The sequence below is a fragment of the Phragmites australis genome, chromosome 18, assembly GCF_958298935.1.
Source record: "Phragmites australis chromosome 18, lpPhrAust1.1, whole genome shotgun sequence".
NCBI classification, from domain to species: Eukaryota; Viridiplantae; Streptophyta; class Magnoliopsida; order Poales; family Poaceae; genus Phragmites; species Phragmites australis.
Window position 1 is genome coordinate 16291994 of NC_084938.1, and position 18590 is coordinate 16310583.

The window sequence follows — 18590 nt, forward strand, 5'->3', positions numbered from 1 at the left end:
TACAGTCCAAAACATAATTGATTCATGCAGCATCCTTTTCCTTGCACTGATGATCAGACAGCATTACCAACATACAGGTAAGACATACACACAACTGACCCCCCCCCCCCCCAATTTACAACTCAAACCATGTTTACTTATATTGGGCTGAGGCACCAATACATATCCATGTTATATGTTTACTATCTTTTCCTTCCAAATAATCAATAGACTGTTTAACTACAGTACAGAGGGGCGTTAACAGGCTTGTAGAGGAAAGTCTTGACGGTGTGCGCATTCCCTGGCGGTTTGTTGTACGTGAACTTCACCCCCGAGTGAGCGTCACCCCTCCTAGTGCAGTGCTGGTGGAAGCTACTGATGGGCCTAGCCAAGCACGACTCCCACTGGTCGCTCTCTGGCATCGTCTCTGCAACGGTGTACATGCCCATGGAGTTTGTGAAGGCCTGGTAGTTGATAACCTCGCCAGATTTCATGATGCAGAGAACAGCTACCTCGGCACCTATTTGAGACAGACACGAGGAAGATGAGAATAAGTAATGACATATTGAACCCAGAATTAAGAAAACAAAATGTTATAAGTATGAGTAAATTTCACAAACCTACAACTATTTGCACCATTGTAACACAAAGCGACAACTTCTGAGTCTAATTTCAGAAAACCACAACTAGTCGTGCCCCTCTTAATGCAAAACTACAACATTTGCGTCTGGTCCCACCCGTCAGCCACACGAGCACCTGTTTTCCCATTATGCTGAAAATGTGTGACTGACGGATAGGACCAGATGCAAATGTTGTAGTTTTGCGTTAAGAGGGATACAACTAGTTGCGGTTTTCTAAAATTAGACTCAAGTTGTAACTTTGTGTTACAATGATGCAAATAGTTGTAGGTTTGTGAAATTTACTCTATAAGTATTGACCTATAGCACAGTAGTGCTTATGCAGTGCTACTGCGTAAATCAACATGTCACCATAAACATATATTCTTTTTTTTAGTGAAAAGAAACACTGAAACGCTTAACCCCCTGCTTTTAGTGAAAACTGGAAATACTGTTTCAGAGCAATGGAGAAACGTGAACCCAACTTTCATGGAAAATAGAAAGCCATAAGCACTCTCAGTTCTTCTGGATATTCAAAATATGTAATCATGCTGCCGCGTATTCTAGACATCCGCTATCAGACATGGCAAACCACGATAACATTCTTGTGTTTATTGACAAGGACGGAAGGTGGAAACTTTCGGTACTATATAGTCAGTTATAATATAATCAGAATAACAGCATATCTGATATTCTGATTTATGCATCTGAAAGAATAAGTTATCCAAATGATCAGTCGTAAAATATACTCCTTATTCCAAACATAAGTCATCTATGAAAATATCCAAATGACATTAACATTGTCTCCAATGTGACACTTTGACTAGCGATTTCTATGAAAATATTATTTTCAAATAAAAAGGAATTATATATTTTGAAAGTATTTTTAATGATGAATCTAGTAGTATCGATTTTATGTTCTTAATCCACATAATTGTTTGACTAACACAGATCCTAAAACGACTTATATTTGGAATCAAAGGGAGTAATCTTCAACCGTACAAATATGTATCCATTATTTTCAAAATTACTGCACAGGTGATGCATACACTGTTGAGTGCTGATTCTCAGTAGCTAACCCTCTTTCCAAAAAGTTATATAATGTGCGATTCCAAAGATCAATGCATTTTATCCAAGTATGTCTTTCGTGGTTTATGGATGTAGCTACCCACTAAGTCAGAGGGGTACTTAGAAACAATATTTAGCTAGCTAAAATGCGATCCTAACAAATTTTCATTCGCACTATAGTTTTGCAAATTTCTCACTAGATTGAACAATATTATACTCCAGCCCAAATACAGTTCTTGCGCACACACCAACTGTAATGATGCCAAAAATAAAGGTTGAACCAAATGTACTACTGATATTGAAGTAACCCTATCTTCTCCAGCACCAGTAAATACTACTAACTGCCTACTAGCCGATGTTCATCCGACCATCAAAATACCGCCAATGCCTGCAATGTGCAATAATCCAATGTACTTTTACTACACTTCAGGATGATAATTGGGTGATCCTGTTTTATCAGACAGACACTTCATAGGTTTGAATGAAACCATATACATTGCTTACGTGTATCCGCTGAACAGGCATCACAAGCTCAAGGAAGTATTATCAGTTGCAACTTGTTCACTTTCTGTTAGGATTGCTCTCTCTTTTTTACCAACTAGGAAAACAATTGAGTAGATGACAAATCACTAGTAGTCTCCAGAATATAAATAGAAAAATGATGATTTCTGGGAATATAGTTTGGTAAGGGATCCGGTAAATAGAGGTAATGAGCACTGTTAAGGAGTATTGAGCTATGCACACACCACAGTAGAAGCTACAAAGTTGAGATGAGAACACTCCACTAAAGAATGAAAAAACACATCTGAAACTGTGCATGTTGATTTATTTTTTTTTGTTCATATACATATCATTTTCTTAGTGTTGGTGGATTGATTACTTCATTGGTTCATCACTCAAGATAATGTGACACATCTGGTCTATTCAGATTTCTTACTGATAATGAATTCTCAGTTTGATGAGTAAAAAAAAACAAGGTTGTCTTGATATGTTGTGATACTGAACAGATGAATCTTTTTTTTTTAAGAATATAAAGGGGGGAAAACACCAATTGAATCATCATGTACATTGAACTGGACAGTGGACTCATATCTAGCATAGGGCACATGGGATCAACACCTTATGTGACAGTACTGGTTCTGCAAGAAGCCAAGAATTAAATATGTTCTAGCCACTCAGGACGGCAACGGCAATAGCAACAATGATGCATCACTCAGTGTCCTGGTTCTCCTTACATAATTCCGTACACTGAAGACAGGTAGACACCATTACAATTTGTTTAGATAAAATAATTTTGATGCAATTCCATAGCAAAACATATCTTCATACATCTCCAACATGACCATGGAAGATATATATGCCCACGTTGCATAGAGTTATGTCATAAGAGTTGCCATCGGTGATAGTAAGCAAGGGAAGTGAGCATTGGGCAGAGACACAAAGAAAAATGTCTGACAAAGAGCAAGACAACCACCTCAAAGATATTGTCTACAAAAATCTGGAAAATAAACTACTTAATCATCATTATGAGAAAATGAAATTATCATTGTGGGTTTAGAACCAAGCCCAACATCAAGGTCAAGTATAGATTACTTGATTGGCTTCACTACAATTGTGTGCTACAAGCCTACAACAGTTGAAAAGTTTTAACGCAATCCAACTGATAGTGAACATGTTGCTGTAAGCCAGGAATTCACACTGTAAAATAGGTCCTAAAAGTATCTAGAAATTCCTAGCTGTTCTAGTCAATTTCCCTTCATCTTAAAAAAAAAAAGCTATAAAAGGGCCAACATAAGGTCTGCTACACGCATGATATATTCAGCCATCCACCTGTCACCAATAGATTGCTTATCTCAGGATCCATAAACTCTAATGGCATGGTTATTAATGAAGGTCAAAAGTCAATAAACAAATATTAAAACAGAGTGCAAGAAAAGATGTCAAGCAAATTCTACTCTAACTCACTAACTAGCTTGATCATCTTAGAGATTCCAAATCTTCAGCATTAAAATTTATTTCAACCAGGTCCCAGCAAGCAAGTTATCAGGGTATAAATACCGAGCGATTAGTTAGATGGGGATTTGATTTATCCTAATTACAATGGAACTTAGAAGCAATTCAACTTTGATGAATTCATCCATTCTCAAAACATTATTGGATAGGCAGAGTAGGAACAGGACAGACCAACCCATCTAAGGGGGTAATGTGGAGGAAAAACAAAACACATCATCAACAGCTAAAGGTCCAAGTGGATGTATCATCAGCATGAACATTCTCAATATTTCCCAAACATCATTACTGGAGTTGCATTATCGATGGTGGTCAATGGGTTTGCTTCAACACAACCAAGTTTGAAAAAGTTGTGATATGTGTCATCTATGCTAATCGCTAGCTAAACAATGTCACTGGCATGTCGACCACAAATTGACACACAAATTCAGCACATCGAATCTTGAGTCCAATTCGCCAACAATTTCATTTCAGGAACAAAAAGGTCGACCCAACCTATTAAGATCGTCCTATTAGTTTTCCGCTTCCTATACAACTAATTCCTTGAAATAGAATGTAAATCCTAAATGCAATGGACTGTAATTCCTTCCCTCGAAAAAAATTCCTCAACTGCAATACTAAACACCCTATTCATGTACGAATTTGGGGATTTGCCCAGTTGCCACTATTTACATTAGTGTTTCGACAAAATGGCATCCCTCTCTCACTGACACATGAGACCACATGTGTCAATGACAGGAGAGCCAGGATGACAAATCTTCGAAATGCATCTAAATTAGTAGCATACAAGCAATTTTCGCCAAGCAGGGCAATAAATCCGCATAAGCCGTGGCGTAGGTGTACGGGACTGACCTTCGAGGGCGTGATCCTCGGGGCCGATGGCAGCGTCCCCGCAGACATCGCAGACGACGCGGCCGCGGATCTCCCCCGTCCACGCCTCGGCCGCCACCAGGAAGGCTAGGACGAGGCCCAGCTGAAGGAGGAGCGGCCACCGGCGATGGTGACAGCACACCGCAGCGGCCATGGGTGGGAGAGGGCGCCGGATTGGTAGGCGGGAGTGGGATGGGATGGAGCCGTGCCGTGCCGTGGAACTCTGCTGCCGGTAGGTGGCGTCGACCTAGAGTAGGAAGCGAGAAGGAGCCCTCTGACGAGGTGATTTACCATTCTGCCCCCCCCCCCCCCCCCCCCCAATGCTTGCATTTACTGTTGAGCCCAAATCTCGAAAAAGCAAAAAGGGCCGCTTCGCACGAGTCGTTTACGAATTCGGGCCAGTTGGTGTAGGCTGGGCCGACTAAATGGCAAACTGGATTGGACCGCTAGCGGGCTGATAATTTACGGTGTGTTTGGTTGTCCAAATTTGTTTTAGCTTGGTTTGGTGGGTCCGTATAAATTTAAGAAGAAATATGTTTAGTTATTCGTATTTACTGTTTTAGTCTAGCCCGATAGATATAAATATACGTCTTCAGCCTGACTTAAGATTCGAGCTTCACTTCATAACCTGGCTTGACGATTCATGCTCCTGCATCCACTCATGCAGGTAATATCACTTGTTAGTACCATAAAATCATGTTCATACGAGCAACCAATCATAACTTTAACTCTTACTTCTGCTCATACGGTCTCAGATTCGTTCAACAGCTCAGTTTGTCCAGATATATACAACCAATTAAATATTTTTTTTTTAACAAATATGACTCCACTCAGCTTGCTTTTGTTCAGTCAAATTATACGATATAGCTTTACAAAATCTTATCCGAAAAACCAAACACACCTCTATTTGTTGACTGACCATGTTGCTAGAGATTCCTCGCTCTTACAAACAAAGCATCTATATTTGTCTGAAAAAACAAAGCATATATATATAGAGAAGAACACCTTTATTTGTATTAGAGTATAAAATGAGCCTTACATTTGTGGACAAGACTATTAAATAAATATGCCTTACATTTGTGGACAGCGGGAGTACCCAACTTTTTAATATCACGATTTCTGGTTCAACGGGAGTACCCAACTTTTTAATATCATGATTTCTGGTTCAGCGTTTGGGAGTTGGACTACATTTTGAATCAGAATTCACCAATTTGGGATTACTGAGATATATGATGCGAGGGATTATGATTGAAAATTGAAATGATCTCTTCATCGTTACTAAAAGTTAAGACAAATTCATTTCTACAAGTCTCTGCAATATTCAGTTCATGTAAGACAATACGCATGATTCTAGGTCATTTGTATTCCACTTATGCCTAATTTTAAAAACTTAGTATACATATTGAACAGTGGAACACACATTATATATATAGCCTAAGAGGTTACCATATCAACCAACACGGTTTATAAAAATATGATCGGTGAGATTAGAACCGTATAAGGCATGATATACGCTAAAGCAAGAAAAGAGTCCTAGCTAAATAATCTGTCTAACAGGGTGGATCTATGATTTGAATCCATAGTACATGCATATTGTACTAGATACCGGACTCTTTAGTTTGTGCTATATAGATGTGTGCAGCTAGTGGTAATTTTCCAGATACGCCACTGACGATCATGGGGTAACTCCATCCAAATATCAATATGCACTTGTTTATATACGTAACTAGATAACCCGCGCCTTGCAGTGGGAAATTCTAAGATTATTTTAGAAATGGACTTTGAAACTACATGTAGCAGTGTAATAGAAATACCATCCTTGATTTGTTTGGAAAATGAAGCAAGGCTGCAGGATAAACAATGAAACAAGGCTGCAGGATAAACAATGATCATGAGAAAAGAGAGGATATATACAATCAGTTCTGCAAGTTGAATATGGAACGGTGTAAGCTGAAATTTCTATTAATACTGCCAGCCACTTTTAAGTTCATTTGATAAGGTTCTAAACAATAGCAGGAAGAAAGTAGCAGACTAAAAGCCAGACATATATTCAGGGGAGCAGTTAAGGAATTTGCTCTTGTTATTCTAGAACCACATATATGCTCTTATTACATTGAATCTGAAATTTCAGAAACTCAATCAATGGTGCCTGTCTGCGTGGTGCACAAAGTATGAATAGAAATGGATAATTGTGAATGGGAACAGGGGAAGTGGTCAGAAGAGCAGGGGATGTTGGTCCGTGAGGATCCAGCGGGGCAGCAGACGGTTGGAGACTGGCGGTGAGGGGCAGACTGGGAGTCCGACCGACGGCTGGAGGCGATGAAGATCATGGAGTGGAGAGGTCAGCTTGAGCGACATGTCGAGGTGACATAAGAGGGCAACGAGCCAGCGACGGTTCATTTGGGTTGAGACACCAAAGTAATCGAGACAATTGAATAGATAGAATTCGTGTGTTCATTTTTATTGATCTTGTTTACATATGTACAAGATGAATAGGTGTCTTCCTGTTGGGAAGACATCCATTCGGAAATGGACATAGCAACCGCTCTGAGCAGTTGAAGAGAAGAGATCAATTTATCATCTGTATATTGATCAATAAAGAACTTCAAAAAACCTATAAGGAAAAATATAAGAAAAAGATTGATTGTAATATACCATTGACAAACTTTTTGAAAAACCAATGGAGAAAAATCTTAGGAAAAAATGATATGGTATATATGCTTGTATTGATATTACTTTATTAAAAACTTCATATGAGAACTTGAGAGTAAAACTCATAAAAGAAAAAAATAGTGTAATATATATGATCTAATGATCATAAACATGTTATATTCTTGGGGATTGACTCCTCTTGAACTCTACAATTCTCGAAATCTTTATATGTCAATTTCACGAATACATTTTTGAAATATTGAAGTGGGCAACGACTTAGCAAATAAATCTGCTAGATTTTCACATGACTTCGTTTGCAAGATATCTTGTGGTAATATACTTTGTGATATTGTACTTTATATAACATGTATGCAATTTAAGCAATACAAGCAGTATTATCTTGATAGATAATTATGGGATATTCTGATGAATCTATACCATATGATCCTGGAATATGATTAGTCATTCTACAAAACAATATACTCTCACGTAATGCTTTATATAATGTAATTATTTCAGAATGATCAATGAAGGTAGCACCTAGAGTTTGTTTTTGATAACTTCCATGATAAAGTTGTACTACAATGTAGGAGAATAGAACCGGTTTATGATCTGGCACTATGAGATTAGATAATAAGCCAATATCGGTATATTCTACCATGGTCATGTTTTAATATTCTGATAGAATAAACCAAGATCTTGGAGATATATGAGAATATTTCATAAGCCAATTATATGTCATTTTGTGGAGCTATGCTGTGTCTAGCTAATAACTCGGCTACAAATGCAAAGTTAGGTCTGGTGCAATTTGCAAAATATCTGAGTGCTCCAATCATAGTAAGATATGAAACTTCAGGTTCCGATATCACCTCATCATCACCTCTAGGTATGAATGAATATTTATCCATACCAAGGGATCGAACGACCATAGGTGTTTTAGATGGGATTCCTGATGGAATGTGCTCAAATTGTAGACTTAAGCAAGAACTTAGTTTTACCCAAGTCCTTTATCTCAAACTCATCTTTTGATGATTGCTAGCTTCTTTTATATCTTGTGTGGTTCAAATAATGTTGAGATTATTAATATATACTGAGATGATACAAAATCAAGTGAGGGATTTCTTAATGAACACATATAAGCAATCATTATTTAAGTAACCCTTCACTAGAAGGAACTCACTCGGTCAGTTGTACCATATCTTATCTGATTGATTTAAGTCACATAGTGACTTTTTAGTTTTACACAATACATGTTACTATTTGCTTTTGGATTCCAAATTTTAAACCCTTCAGAGACTTTCATATAGATATCCGAATCTAGTGACACATATGAGTACGCGATCACTACATCAGTTGTATGGATAAATCTATTTATACTGCCAAAATATTAGATATTGGAACTTAATTCCAAACATAACTTGAGATTATGTTATCATCAAAAAAACGATGTCAGATCTCTGCATGAACCCTTGTGCTACAAGCCTCACTTTGTATCTCTCCACCTCATTTTTTTTGGAATGAATAGACCCATTTTACTTCCAGTGTGAAGTCTTAATGAAGAGTATGTATTACAGAGGTAAATGCATCTCTTTTATTAATCGAGTGCAATTCTACCTCAATTGTTTCTTTCTATTTGGTACAGATCAAGCACTAGAGGCACTCTGTCATGGCAGTGGATTTTGGCCTGGATCCAGTTGAAGGTCTTTGGTAATTTTTGAGGAGAAATATATATATATCGACAACTGTAGTCTTTCTATTATATGATTCAGGAGAATCAATATAACTTGTGGATATTTTATTAACCCTTATAACTCCTCATGATTTCCCACAACAATAGAGTTAGGGTATTCCGATATCTAGCATATAAATTTGTGCACACATTTGTGCTGGGATCTAGATGTAGAATATCAATTAGGTGTCTTTCAATAAGAGGTTGAATTTTATTTACTGATTTAGAAGATATCTTTATTTGCTTCTATGACGACTTGAGAAACATTATTTGTGCTCGGATTTCTCCCCCTCTTATTTTCATTTGTGAGATGAATGGTTTAATAAGGTACCTCCACTCTTTCTAGTGCATTAACTGCAAGGATTAGTAACACTCTTGTGATAAGTAAATGCAATTAGCAAAGTATTTGCAAAGTGTTGCAAATTTATAATTCTCTGAACTTTTTGTTCAGATTTTATAGTATGTGGATCTAAGAATTGATGGTATTCTTTGTGATACATACCTCCTCTTAATACCAAAATAATTATCCTTATCAAAATATAATAAAAGCACATCAGGCTATATCTAATCTCATGTAAGGAGTTCGAGGTATTATATCATTGACAGAGATTTATATCTCACTTAGATCCCCAATTTCCTGTGGGTACCTATAGATATATATTGTAGTGGTGATATCGGTACGTAGAGAGTGTAACTGAATTTTTACAAATGGAAAATACTTGGTTGATATGCAATTGGTCAGATTTGGATCAAATCACTACGTGAAAAAAAGCTAAGGGTGATGGGTCATAACGGACATGGGTGATGGGTTCATCCGTCACCCCAAATACATCACTGATGACTAGTTATTGGTGATGGGTTGTAATCGTGGGTAGACAGCCACTGGACAGCTCGATGTAGAACTTGCAGCGCGGGCAGCGCTTTCACTTTCCCTCCGGGGTGGCCTCCAGCTACAGCAGTTCCTCTCGGCCGTGCTTCCCCTCGTCGAACCGCTCAAACTCGGCGCAGGTCATGCTGGCATGCCACAGCACCGCGCACAGAACAGCCAGTGTGTTTGGTTAGCTGGATGAGTCCATCTCCTAGATGGTTATTAGTTTTTGAGCTGTTTGGTTCAGTGGATCAGGTGGATGGAGGCACCCAAGCATCGAGCATATTCCCTTATATGCTGGATCACACGGTTCGGGCGAAATCAACTGGATGGAGCGATCCAAGTTCGCTCACGCTCCTACGTTATCTTGTTGGTTCTTGTTCATGCTTTTTTTATTTAAATCTTGATTTTATTTAGAGTATAAAAATGGTCCAAAATTCTAAACATTTTTATAAGTAAATTAAAACTCACTAGCAACCCGTTTTAATTGGTTTGATAAAAAACATGAGCTAATATTTAATTAAAATTCTCCAAAAAGTCTATTTTTTTATCATCTATCCACTCTAATCCTATCAACCAAACAGAAAATTAACTTATCCCATCCACTCTAATCTCACCAACCAAATAGAAAACTAGCTCATCTTATCTATCCCACTAAATAAAAAATTAGATCATCTAATCAGAAAAACATGAATAACCCTGTCATATCTAACCTCACCGTTCTACCAAACACACCCTTCCTGATCACACCCCCCAGAAATCAGGTTTTATGTACTACTTGTATTACTATATATTCAAACAAACTGCATAGGTTGTCCGTTTACCTCATTAAAGAGGATCCTGTATGCATTTAGGTCATGATATAAAGGACGTCCCTTGATGCTACAATATTCCAATGCTTCAGAAATGTAGCATGCAACCCTCAGACCCATAGCCCATTCAATAGTCTGGTTTCCCCTGCACATGAGCAAAATCAAGTTGAATAATAGAATAGAAGAACTCAATTGTTGTTTTCAATACTTTGCTTATTCATATATCAAGTATAGCCCATCTGGTAAATGCATTAAGTATTTGGCACCTAACTCAAGATAAGGAAAACAAGTGATCACACTCCATATCAACTCCTAAACTCACAAATTTCAAAAAAAAAAAAAAAACTTTGTGCTACTGCAATCGTCAAAATCAGAACAAATGCCACAGATGACCACTTGTTCTGAACCGGTAAGCAGATTTACAGTACAGACTCCACTGAGCAGACAGCTGAAGCACTACCGCGCTGCATTGCACTTTCACAGCTAAAGAAAAAAGGTTTGTGGCCAGATCACATTACATCAATATTAGCCCTACCAACACACATGCAGGTTAACATGGCATTAGCTCTGCACGCCAAACACACCAGTGGAACACTTGATACATCAAAACACATGATACTATGAAGAAAGAAGAAGCTGAAGCTTATGCCTCCTCATCAGAGTAACTCATCAAGCTGCACCAAAAAACGTAGCTCCTGACTCCAAACCTATGTTACGTCAAAGTCCGTGGATATCTGCAGTACCGGTGACAAAGAGCCTTTGATCGCGAATACACTTAGAATGTATGAACTTCTACTGGTTAGACTTCCAAATCTTGTCGATTCAACTAAGCTGGGGGTGCTTCAAGCACAGCGCAGCATAGGGTTTGTTCTCTGGAGTGAAATCTAGTATTGGCCGAAGAAAGTCAGCAAAGCCTTGGGCGTCAGATTCAGTGAAATTGTACCTTTCCACAAGTACACGGTCCAGGGCCAGAACTTCAGTCTTCTGATCATCTTTAAATCTCCATGCCGATCAAAGTAATCCTTTGAACGAGTCCCTGAGCTAGCAATCTGAAAGACAGCAAAATAAGATCAGTGAAATTCAGACTTTGGATAAAGGGAAAGAATGAGAGAGACTGTTGTAACCTTCCGAGGCATCTTTCCAAGAGTTTCCATCATCAGAGCCAGGTGGTCCTACAAATAGGTAATAAATAGACCAATGAATTGATTGATTGATGATAACACTAGCATCACAGTAGACTTGATAGGCAGGAATCAACATCTTGAGTTGATAGATTTAGGAGCACAATTGACATAGAATCTTACATAGGTATGATATCAAATTTGCATTAATAGAGTAATTGAGAAGGTAACAGAACAAAAAAGTTGTGCATGCGAATAATTATTTGTCAGAACATCGGTGCTTCAATTTTCGCCAGGCATTACATCCGGCAGCCAGCATCATATAGTTCTATTTTGTTTTTTAAAGAAAAAATCAGTAATAACAGAACAACTCACAAGTTCAGACCTGTCTATTTTGTAACCTTTAGTATGAAATGTTTCTAAAAGTCTTCGAATCAAAACTGCATGAGGTTACTTTGCAAGATCGTAATAAGAAGGAAAAAAGTAGCATATTACTAGGGGGGAAAACTCACAAAGTTTGCTTCAAATGTTGCACATCAAAGTTGGTAAGTTCATTTAAATACTGCCAGAGTGGACCCATGCATTCTTATTTCATTTCTATAAAAATTTCAGTAGCTAGGTTGGCACCTGTCAGGTTGGGTGCATCTTTGCGCGATTGCATATTGTTTGAATTTTAAGGTGGCCCACAATCTGATGCACTACTTGTATCAGTGCAATTTTTCAAATGTCCAAAAGTTGCAAGGGAGTATTTCAAAATCTGGCTCATGAACCTAACAAAAGGTGGAACACACAAAATATGGTGCTGCCTGCAATATAGGCATGATGAAAAGTAGGGTAGCCTGTTCCCATGAAATTTGGTAACAAAGATAATACCACAGTGGTATTTTAAACATGTGGGAAACTATCACTACCACAGAATAAGCTATAGGTGCCAGTTTATTAGTGGCGGTTACTTAAAAACCGGTACTAAACAAGTATCAGTGATTCTTACCCTCACATGTCCAAACTATGGTTGAGGCGCTAAGAACCCACACTGATACCCACTTTTAGTGCCGGTACTGATGTATCAGTACCGGTTCGTAACAGAAACTGGCACTGAAAGTGAGTATCAATATCGGTTCTAGCTACGAACTAGTACTGATAATAAAAGGACTATCAGTGTCGGTTCGTCACGAACCGCTACTAATAGTTGATGACAACTGATTTTTCAAAATTCATAATTTTTTCATACGGTGTCGGATGGAGATAAACTTTATATGAAAATTATAGCACTCGGTGTGGTCTACAACTTTGTAATTGCTAATATTTTTATTTGACATCATATAGGTAATAAAAAATTTGAGTTACAAACAATTTAGCACACGTAACTTATCAAGCTCGAGTTCTTTTGTTGTGATTCACTCATAGGAATATACCTAGCACTCATGGACTACATAAAAATCGATGAAACTAGTAACACAATATTGAAATGATAATATATGCAATGTTAACCACTAAACATGATTAACATATACTTTATATAAAATGTATTAATTGGAGTTCTGTTTTGACTTTCACGCGGGCACCAATTTTCAAATTATATGACATATGGAATGATGGAAAAATATAAGTTAGATACATGCTAATCTTCAATAGTAATAAGTACATGCATGCTAAAGTTTGTTCATGTTGGAGTCGGGGAAAAATATATCGGTTTACATATATATAGTCAAAATTTCAAAATTTCATAAAATATTCATGTAATATTCGGATGAGAAAAATATTTATATAAAAATTATAGCTCCCGATGAGATCTATAACTTTGTAGCCCATAATTTTTCCATTCGAAGTAATTTAGATGCCGAAATAATCATGACAGTTTTCGATAAGAAGGGTCAAAAGTAAAATATTTTGTATTGCCATCAGCGATGGAAGATAGGTGAGATGTTAAAGAAGCTACGCGCGAGGAGGAGGTCGCGGGTTCGAATCCAACGGGACGCACATGCACGAAAAATGAGCAAATTGAGACTTATAATAGCGTGTGCGTGTGGGGTAGCTCAGACCTAGAGGCTAGTTGGTTGCAAAAAAAAAAAAACCATTTTTCGGCCCCAAAATGTCGATTCTGGAACCAACTATGAATGAGGTTCTAGCAAAGAAACAACACTGATGGCACTTTCAGTGCTAGTTCCAGAATCGGTACTGATAGTCGATGACTATTAGTGTCGAGTAATCAGTGCTGATTTAAGAACAGATACTAATGATCGTTTTGAATCAGTACTGATGACCTGTTATGTGGTAGTGTGTTGATCCTAAGAATTTGGTAAGCAAAATTATGCTACAAACAAACAAACAAAATGTGATTCTTTTACCTCATCTTCACTGCATCCCTGGCAATTCTTGGGAGCAAACAACAAGTCACCGGTGGCAAGCTCAAAGGCCATGCAACCAAATGACCACATGTCAGCAGAATACGAGTACCCGGAACCGACGATAACCTCAGGAGCTCTGTACTGCCTTGTCTGTATTTCACCAGCAAGCTGCTGATCGGTCCACTAGGCGTTCCCAAAATCGACTATCTTTCATTTCAGGCTGATCCCATCTAGATTCCTCTCCACTTCAGCCGCAACCCCGCCAAGCGAAACCCGCCTCTGGGAAATCTTTGCCACAGCTCGCCTTGCTCTCATCTTGAGCATCTTCTCACTGAAGCTAATCACTGGCCCACCATACTGGTTGCCCACAGGCCTATCAAGGATCGGTGTGAACTCGAAGCGTGCCGGATCTTTTGCCTGGTTGAGCGTCGACACAAGAAGAACATTCTCTGGTTTCAAATCCGTGTGGATGATGCCAAGCTCTCTGCGCAGGTAGTCAAGGGCGACCAGCAAGATCGGCAGATTTCCTTCACCCTGCTTCAGCCCAATGCCCTTGTTCCGGTTGTGCGGAGCAAGTTGTGCCTGAGGAATTCGGTGAGCAAGCAAACGTGATGCCCGTTGGGGCCAGCGTGCTTGAAATTAAAGACGTCCAAATGGGTCATGTCTACTGGGTCAGTCTGAGGCACGGTACTGTAGGCACGGCTCAAGCACGACACGGCCCGATCACCGACGAGCCGGACCGGCACGGCACGAGGCCACGGGCCGTGCCTGGGCCGAGCGCGCGGCGCGATGGGTCGGCACGACACGGCCCAGCCGAGTCGGGCCGGCACGGGCACGGCCCAGCCCAAGCCGGCACGATCCGGCCCGGCACCCAAATGCTCAGTTATTTTCTATTATATATATATATTTAATTTTGTAGCTATTTTTTTATTTTTTTTTATTTTTTTTAAATTTTTATCTATTTTCTATATATTTTTTCTATATATTTTCATTTTCTATATATTTTTTTATCTATTTCGGCCCGTCGGGCCGATCGGGCCATCAGGCCGAAATCGTGCCCGGGCCGGCCCAGCACGGCACGGTCACCGACGGGCCATGCCGTGGGCCTAGGGGGAGGCACGCGGGCCGGCACGGCATGGCCCGTACAGTAGATGGGCCGTTCGGGCCGTGTCGAGCCGGGCCCGTGCCGGGCCGACCCGAATGGCCCATTTGGCCATGTTTGCTTGAAATGGTCCAGCAACCGAACCATGCACTCGGGATTTGTTTGGTAGAGTTTTCTTTGATCTAAATTCTTTGAAGAGAATAATTCTGTAAGAAAAGTGATTATATGGCTAAAAGTGATTCTCTAAGGTAAATCCTATGAAAAGAGTGATTCTATATGGAAAATGGATCAGTAGAAGCTATTTTATTTAACTCCCAATATTTAGTTAATTTTAGATAATTACTCCCATAGATTCCACTCGACAGCTAAAAACTAAAAAAATTGTTTGACAAAACTCCTCTAATTCCAATTAGGGTGTTATTATAGAAACTCTACCAAACAAGCTCTTAAAATTTGTCGGGTCACCGTTGGCTACCTCCCATAACAACTCGATTTTGTGGAGAGCTGCGTGCGTGTAATCCCTCGCGGTCTCCTGGATCTTGAGAGCCACAAATATCTGCAAATTTTGCAATTGCAGTAGTGCAATTAGTAATTCGTTATTGATAGATGAGAGAAGGGGAAAAAATGGTCACAAATTGGAATTGCACATGGGCAACAGAAACAAATAAAAAGATTTCTATGTAGGAAAATTACAATCTTTGCATCAAAAGGACCATTTTCTCCTGAATTTTCGGGCTGAAATATCTGCAAAGTTATTCCGGGGAACAGAAATTAAACACACAAAAAAAAGCAATCGAGCAGGGTTAAAAAGACAAAACTACCTGTCTCCTTTGGAGGATGTCTTCTACCGTTTGGTTTGCAGCTTGATTCGGTGTCCTTGTTAAATTCTGAAAGGTGTGACGGGTTCTTTCCTTTCATACATTCCACCAAATATAGATGAGGATGGCATTTGTTGCATGTCACTACTCCTTCAGCGTGGTCGTTGAAACCTCGTGCCACCATTCCGCCACATTGGCATGTGGTCCTGTGAGGGAGGTTCATATGCAAGGCTGAAAGCACCTGCGATCTTACCTATGAGGAGAAAGGGCAATGAAGACACATGTGAGGCACGTCTCCATTGATGAGTGACAAAACAAGCATTGTAAGTGATGTGGCCATCCTCTAATGGCTAAGTTATTTTGGACAAGAGTCCATGCGAAGAAGCGACACTTATTTAATTTGTGCTTTCTAGATTATGCTCGAATTGAAAGGAATTATTGAGCCCCAAAATTGTCCTAGGTATGTCGATTTCATAGTGTAAGTGCCATCCGAGGACCATCTCCATGTGATTGAATCAGGGGTACCTGGGGAGAGCTTAATATGCTTTAACTGTAACCAAAGGTCAACGAACTCGGTGATATGTGTCAAAGATGTAAGCCTACGCCAAAGTATAATAATCCACCTTCCAGTTGAAAGTTCCATACAAACTGTGTTATTTTTCCTCCTGACCAAATTAAACACGGAAGGAGCGATCAATTTAGGGGCCACGCCATTAAGCCATTGATCATCCCAAAATTTGGCCTTGTTGCCATCATCGAGGGAAACGGTGGTGGAAGCCTGAAAAAGGTTAACGTCTGACGCATCACAAGGGATGTTGGTTCCAATCCATGGTTTGGATATGCTTGCCCAATCATGCCACATCCATCTCAGCCATAGTGTGCAGCTGAACTTCTCAAGATCCATGATTCCCAAGCCCAGCTTGCACCGTCTGCACATCCTTTTCCAATTAACTAGACAGTGGCCCCCGCTCGCATTATTCATGCCTTTCCATAAGGACCTTCTGATTTTGTCAATCTTCTTAATTGCCCATTTTGGTAATGGGATCACTGTTAAGAAATAAATGGGGATGGAGGAGAGGACCGAGTTAATCAGTGCGAGTCTTCCAGCTTTGGACATAAGGTGATCTTGCCAACTCGGAAGATGAGAGCCTACCTTTTTCAATTAGTGGTTGCAACTGTGCCTTTGATGGTTTACGAATGTGAAGTGGGAGTCATAAGTATCGGCATGGGAAATGTTTGATCTCCCCATGGAAAGAGTAGCTGATCTGCTCAAGGTCCTCTTCCCCGCAATGGATTGGGTGAATGAAGCTCCTATGGAAGTTTGTTGCCCTGAAATGTGGCCAAAAGTGTCTAGGATGAGCATGACAGCCACCAGTTCATCATGGTCTGGATTAATGAAGATGGCTACGTCGTCAGCGTACAAGGAGATCCATGGTGTCACTGTGTGTGATGCAATGGGGGCAAGGACACTTGTATCATGGCATGCTCGAAGATGAAGTGCGGTGGGTTGATGGCTAAAATAAACAACATCAGAGATAAGGGATCGCCTTGACGGACTCCCTAACCATGTGGAGAACACTGCCCTGGGACACCATTGAGGAGGATGTGTGAGGTAGCTGTTTCAAAGAGAATAGAAATCCATTCCCGCCACTTGTGACCAAAATCGAGCCTTTGGAGGAGTTCAAGGAGATATGCCCAGTTTAGCAAATCAAAGGCCTTCACTATGTCCAACTTGAGGAAGAGAACTGGGGTGTTGGATTTATGCAGGCGATGCATCACATTTTGCACATAAAGGAAGTTATCCTGGATGCATCGATTTTTTATGAAGGCACTTTGATAAGGAGATACCATGTCATCTAGGTGTGGCGTGATCCTATTTGCCAGAAGCTTAGAGAAAAATTTTGCGACGCTGTGGATCAGACTAATAGGGTGGTAGTCACTTATTATCTACACATCTTTCGTCTTCGGCAACAAGACAATGTGAGCAGAGTTCATATGTTTGAAGTTAGTAGCTCGAAGGTCATGAAGGCACCGAAAGGCCTCAACAAGATCATGCTTAATGATGTGCCAAGAGACTTCGAAGAAAAGAGTGGTGAACCCATTTGGCCCAGGAGCTTTATCACTCGGTATTGAGAAAATTGTATCCTTTATCTCCTCTTCAGAGAACAGATAGTCAAGATGCTGGAGTTCAAAGAGTTGAATTCCTAGAGCATTCCAGTCAAGCGATTGAAGCCTATGAGCCGAGGCCCCGAAACGACTGCGGAAGTGGGACAGGAGCGCATCAGCCTTGTCATGGCTGTTGTGTTTTAGGCCCTCATCTGTCTGTAGCACCTGAATATAATTTTTTCGTTGCCGCGCAGTTGCGCGTAGTTGGACGAATTTGGTATTTGTGTCTCCTTTATGAATCCAGTTGAGCCTAGATCTTTGCTTGATCATTGACTTTACAATAACGGCAAGGCCAATACACCTCTCTTTGAGCCTTTTCCGTAGCTCCTCATCATCAGAAAGTGGGCGTTCTTCCTGGGCAATATCTAGGCGGAGGATGATCTCTTTCGCAGTTTCAAGCTGCAACTTTGTGTGCCCAAAGTTGTGCCGA

At 39.8% G+C, this 18590-nt stretch overlaps 2 protein-coding genes across 2 annotated transcripts; both read right to left on the reverse strand.

Moving 5' to 3' along the window:
* On the reverse strand, window positions 1-4845 carry LOC133899537 (uncharacterized). The gene is made up of 2 exons (XM_062340528.1): window positions 4527-4845; window positions 1-499 (listed from the first exon to the last, which is right to left on the reverse strand). The coding sequence occupies exons 1-2, from the start codon at window positions 4696-4698 to the stop codon at window positions 216-218; spliced, it is 456 nt and encodes a 151-aa protein (XP_062196512.1). The 5' UTR covers window positions 4699-4845; the 3' UTR covers window positions 1-215.
* A 6581-nt stretch (window positions 4846-11426) lies between these two features.
* LOC133898569 (uncharacterized) lies at window positions 11427-16898 on the reverse strand. Its single transcript, XM_062339275.1, has 8 exons — window positions 16842-16898; window positions 16644-16772; window positions 15870-15920; window positions 15652-15732; window positions 14348-14656; window positions 14075-14257; window positions 11730-11777; window positions 11427-11654 (listed from the first exon to the last, which is right to left on the reverse strand). Exons 1-8 carry the CDS (start codon window positions 16896-16898, stop codon window positions 11490-11492), a joined length of 1023 nt encoding a protein of 340 aa, XP_062195259.1. The 3' UTR covers window positions 11427-11489.
* Between the last annotated feature and the right edge of the window lie 1692 nt (window positions 16899-18590).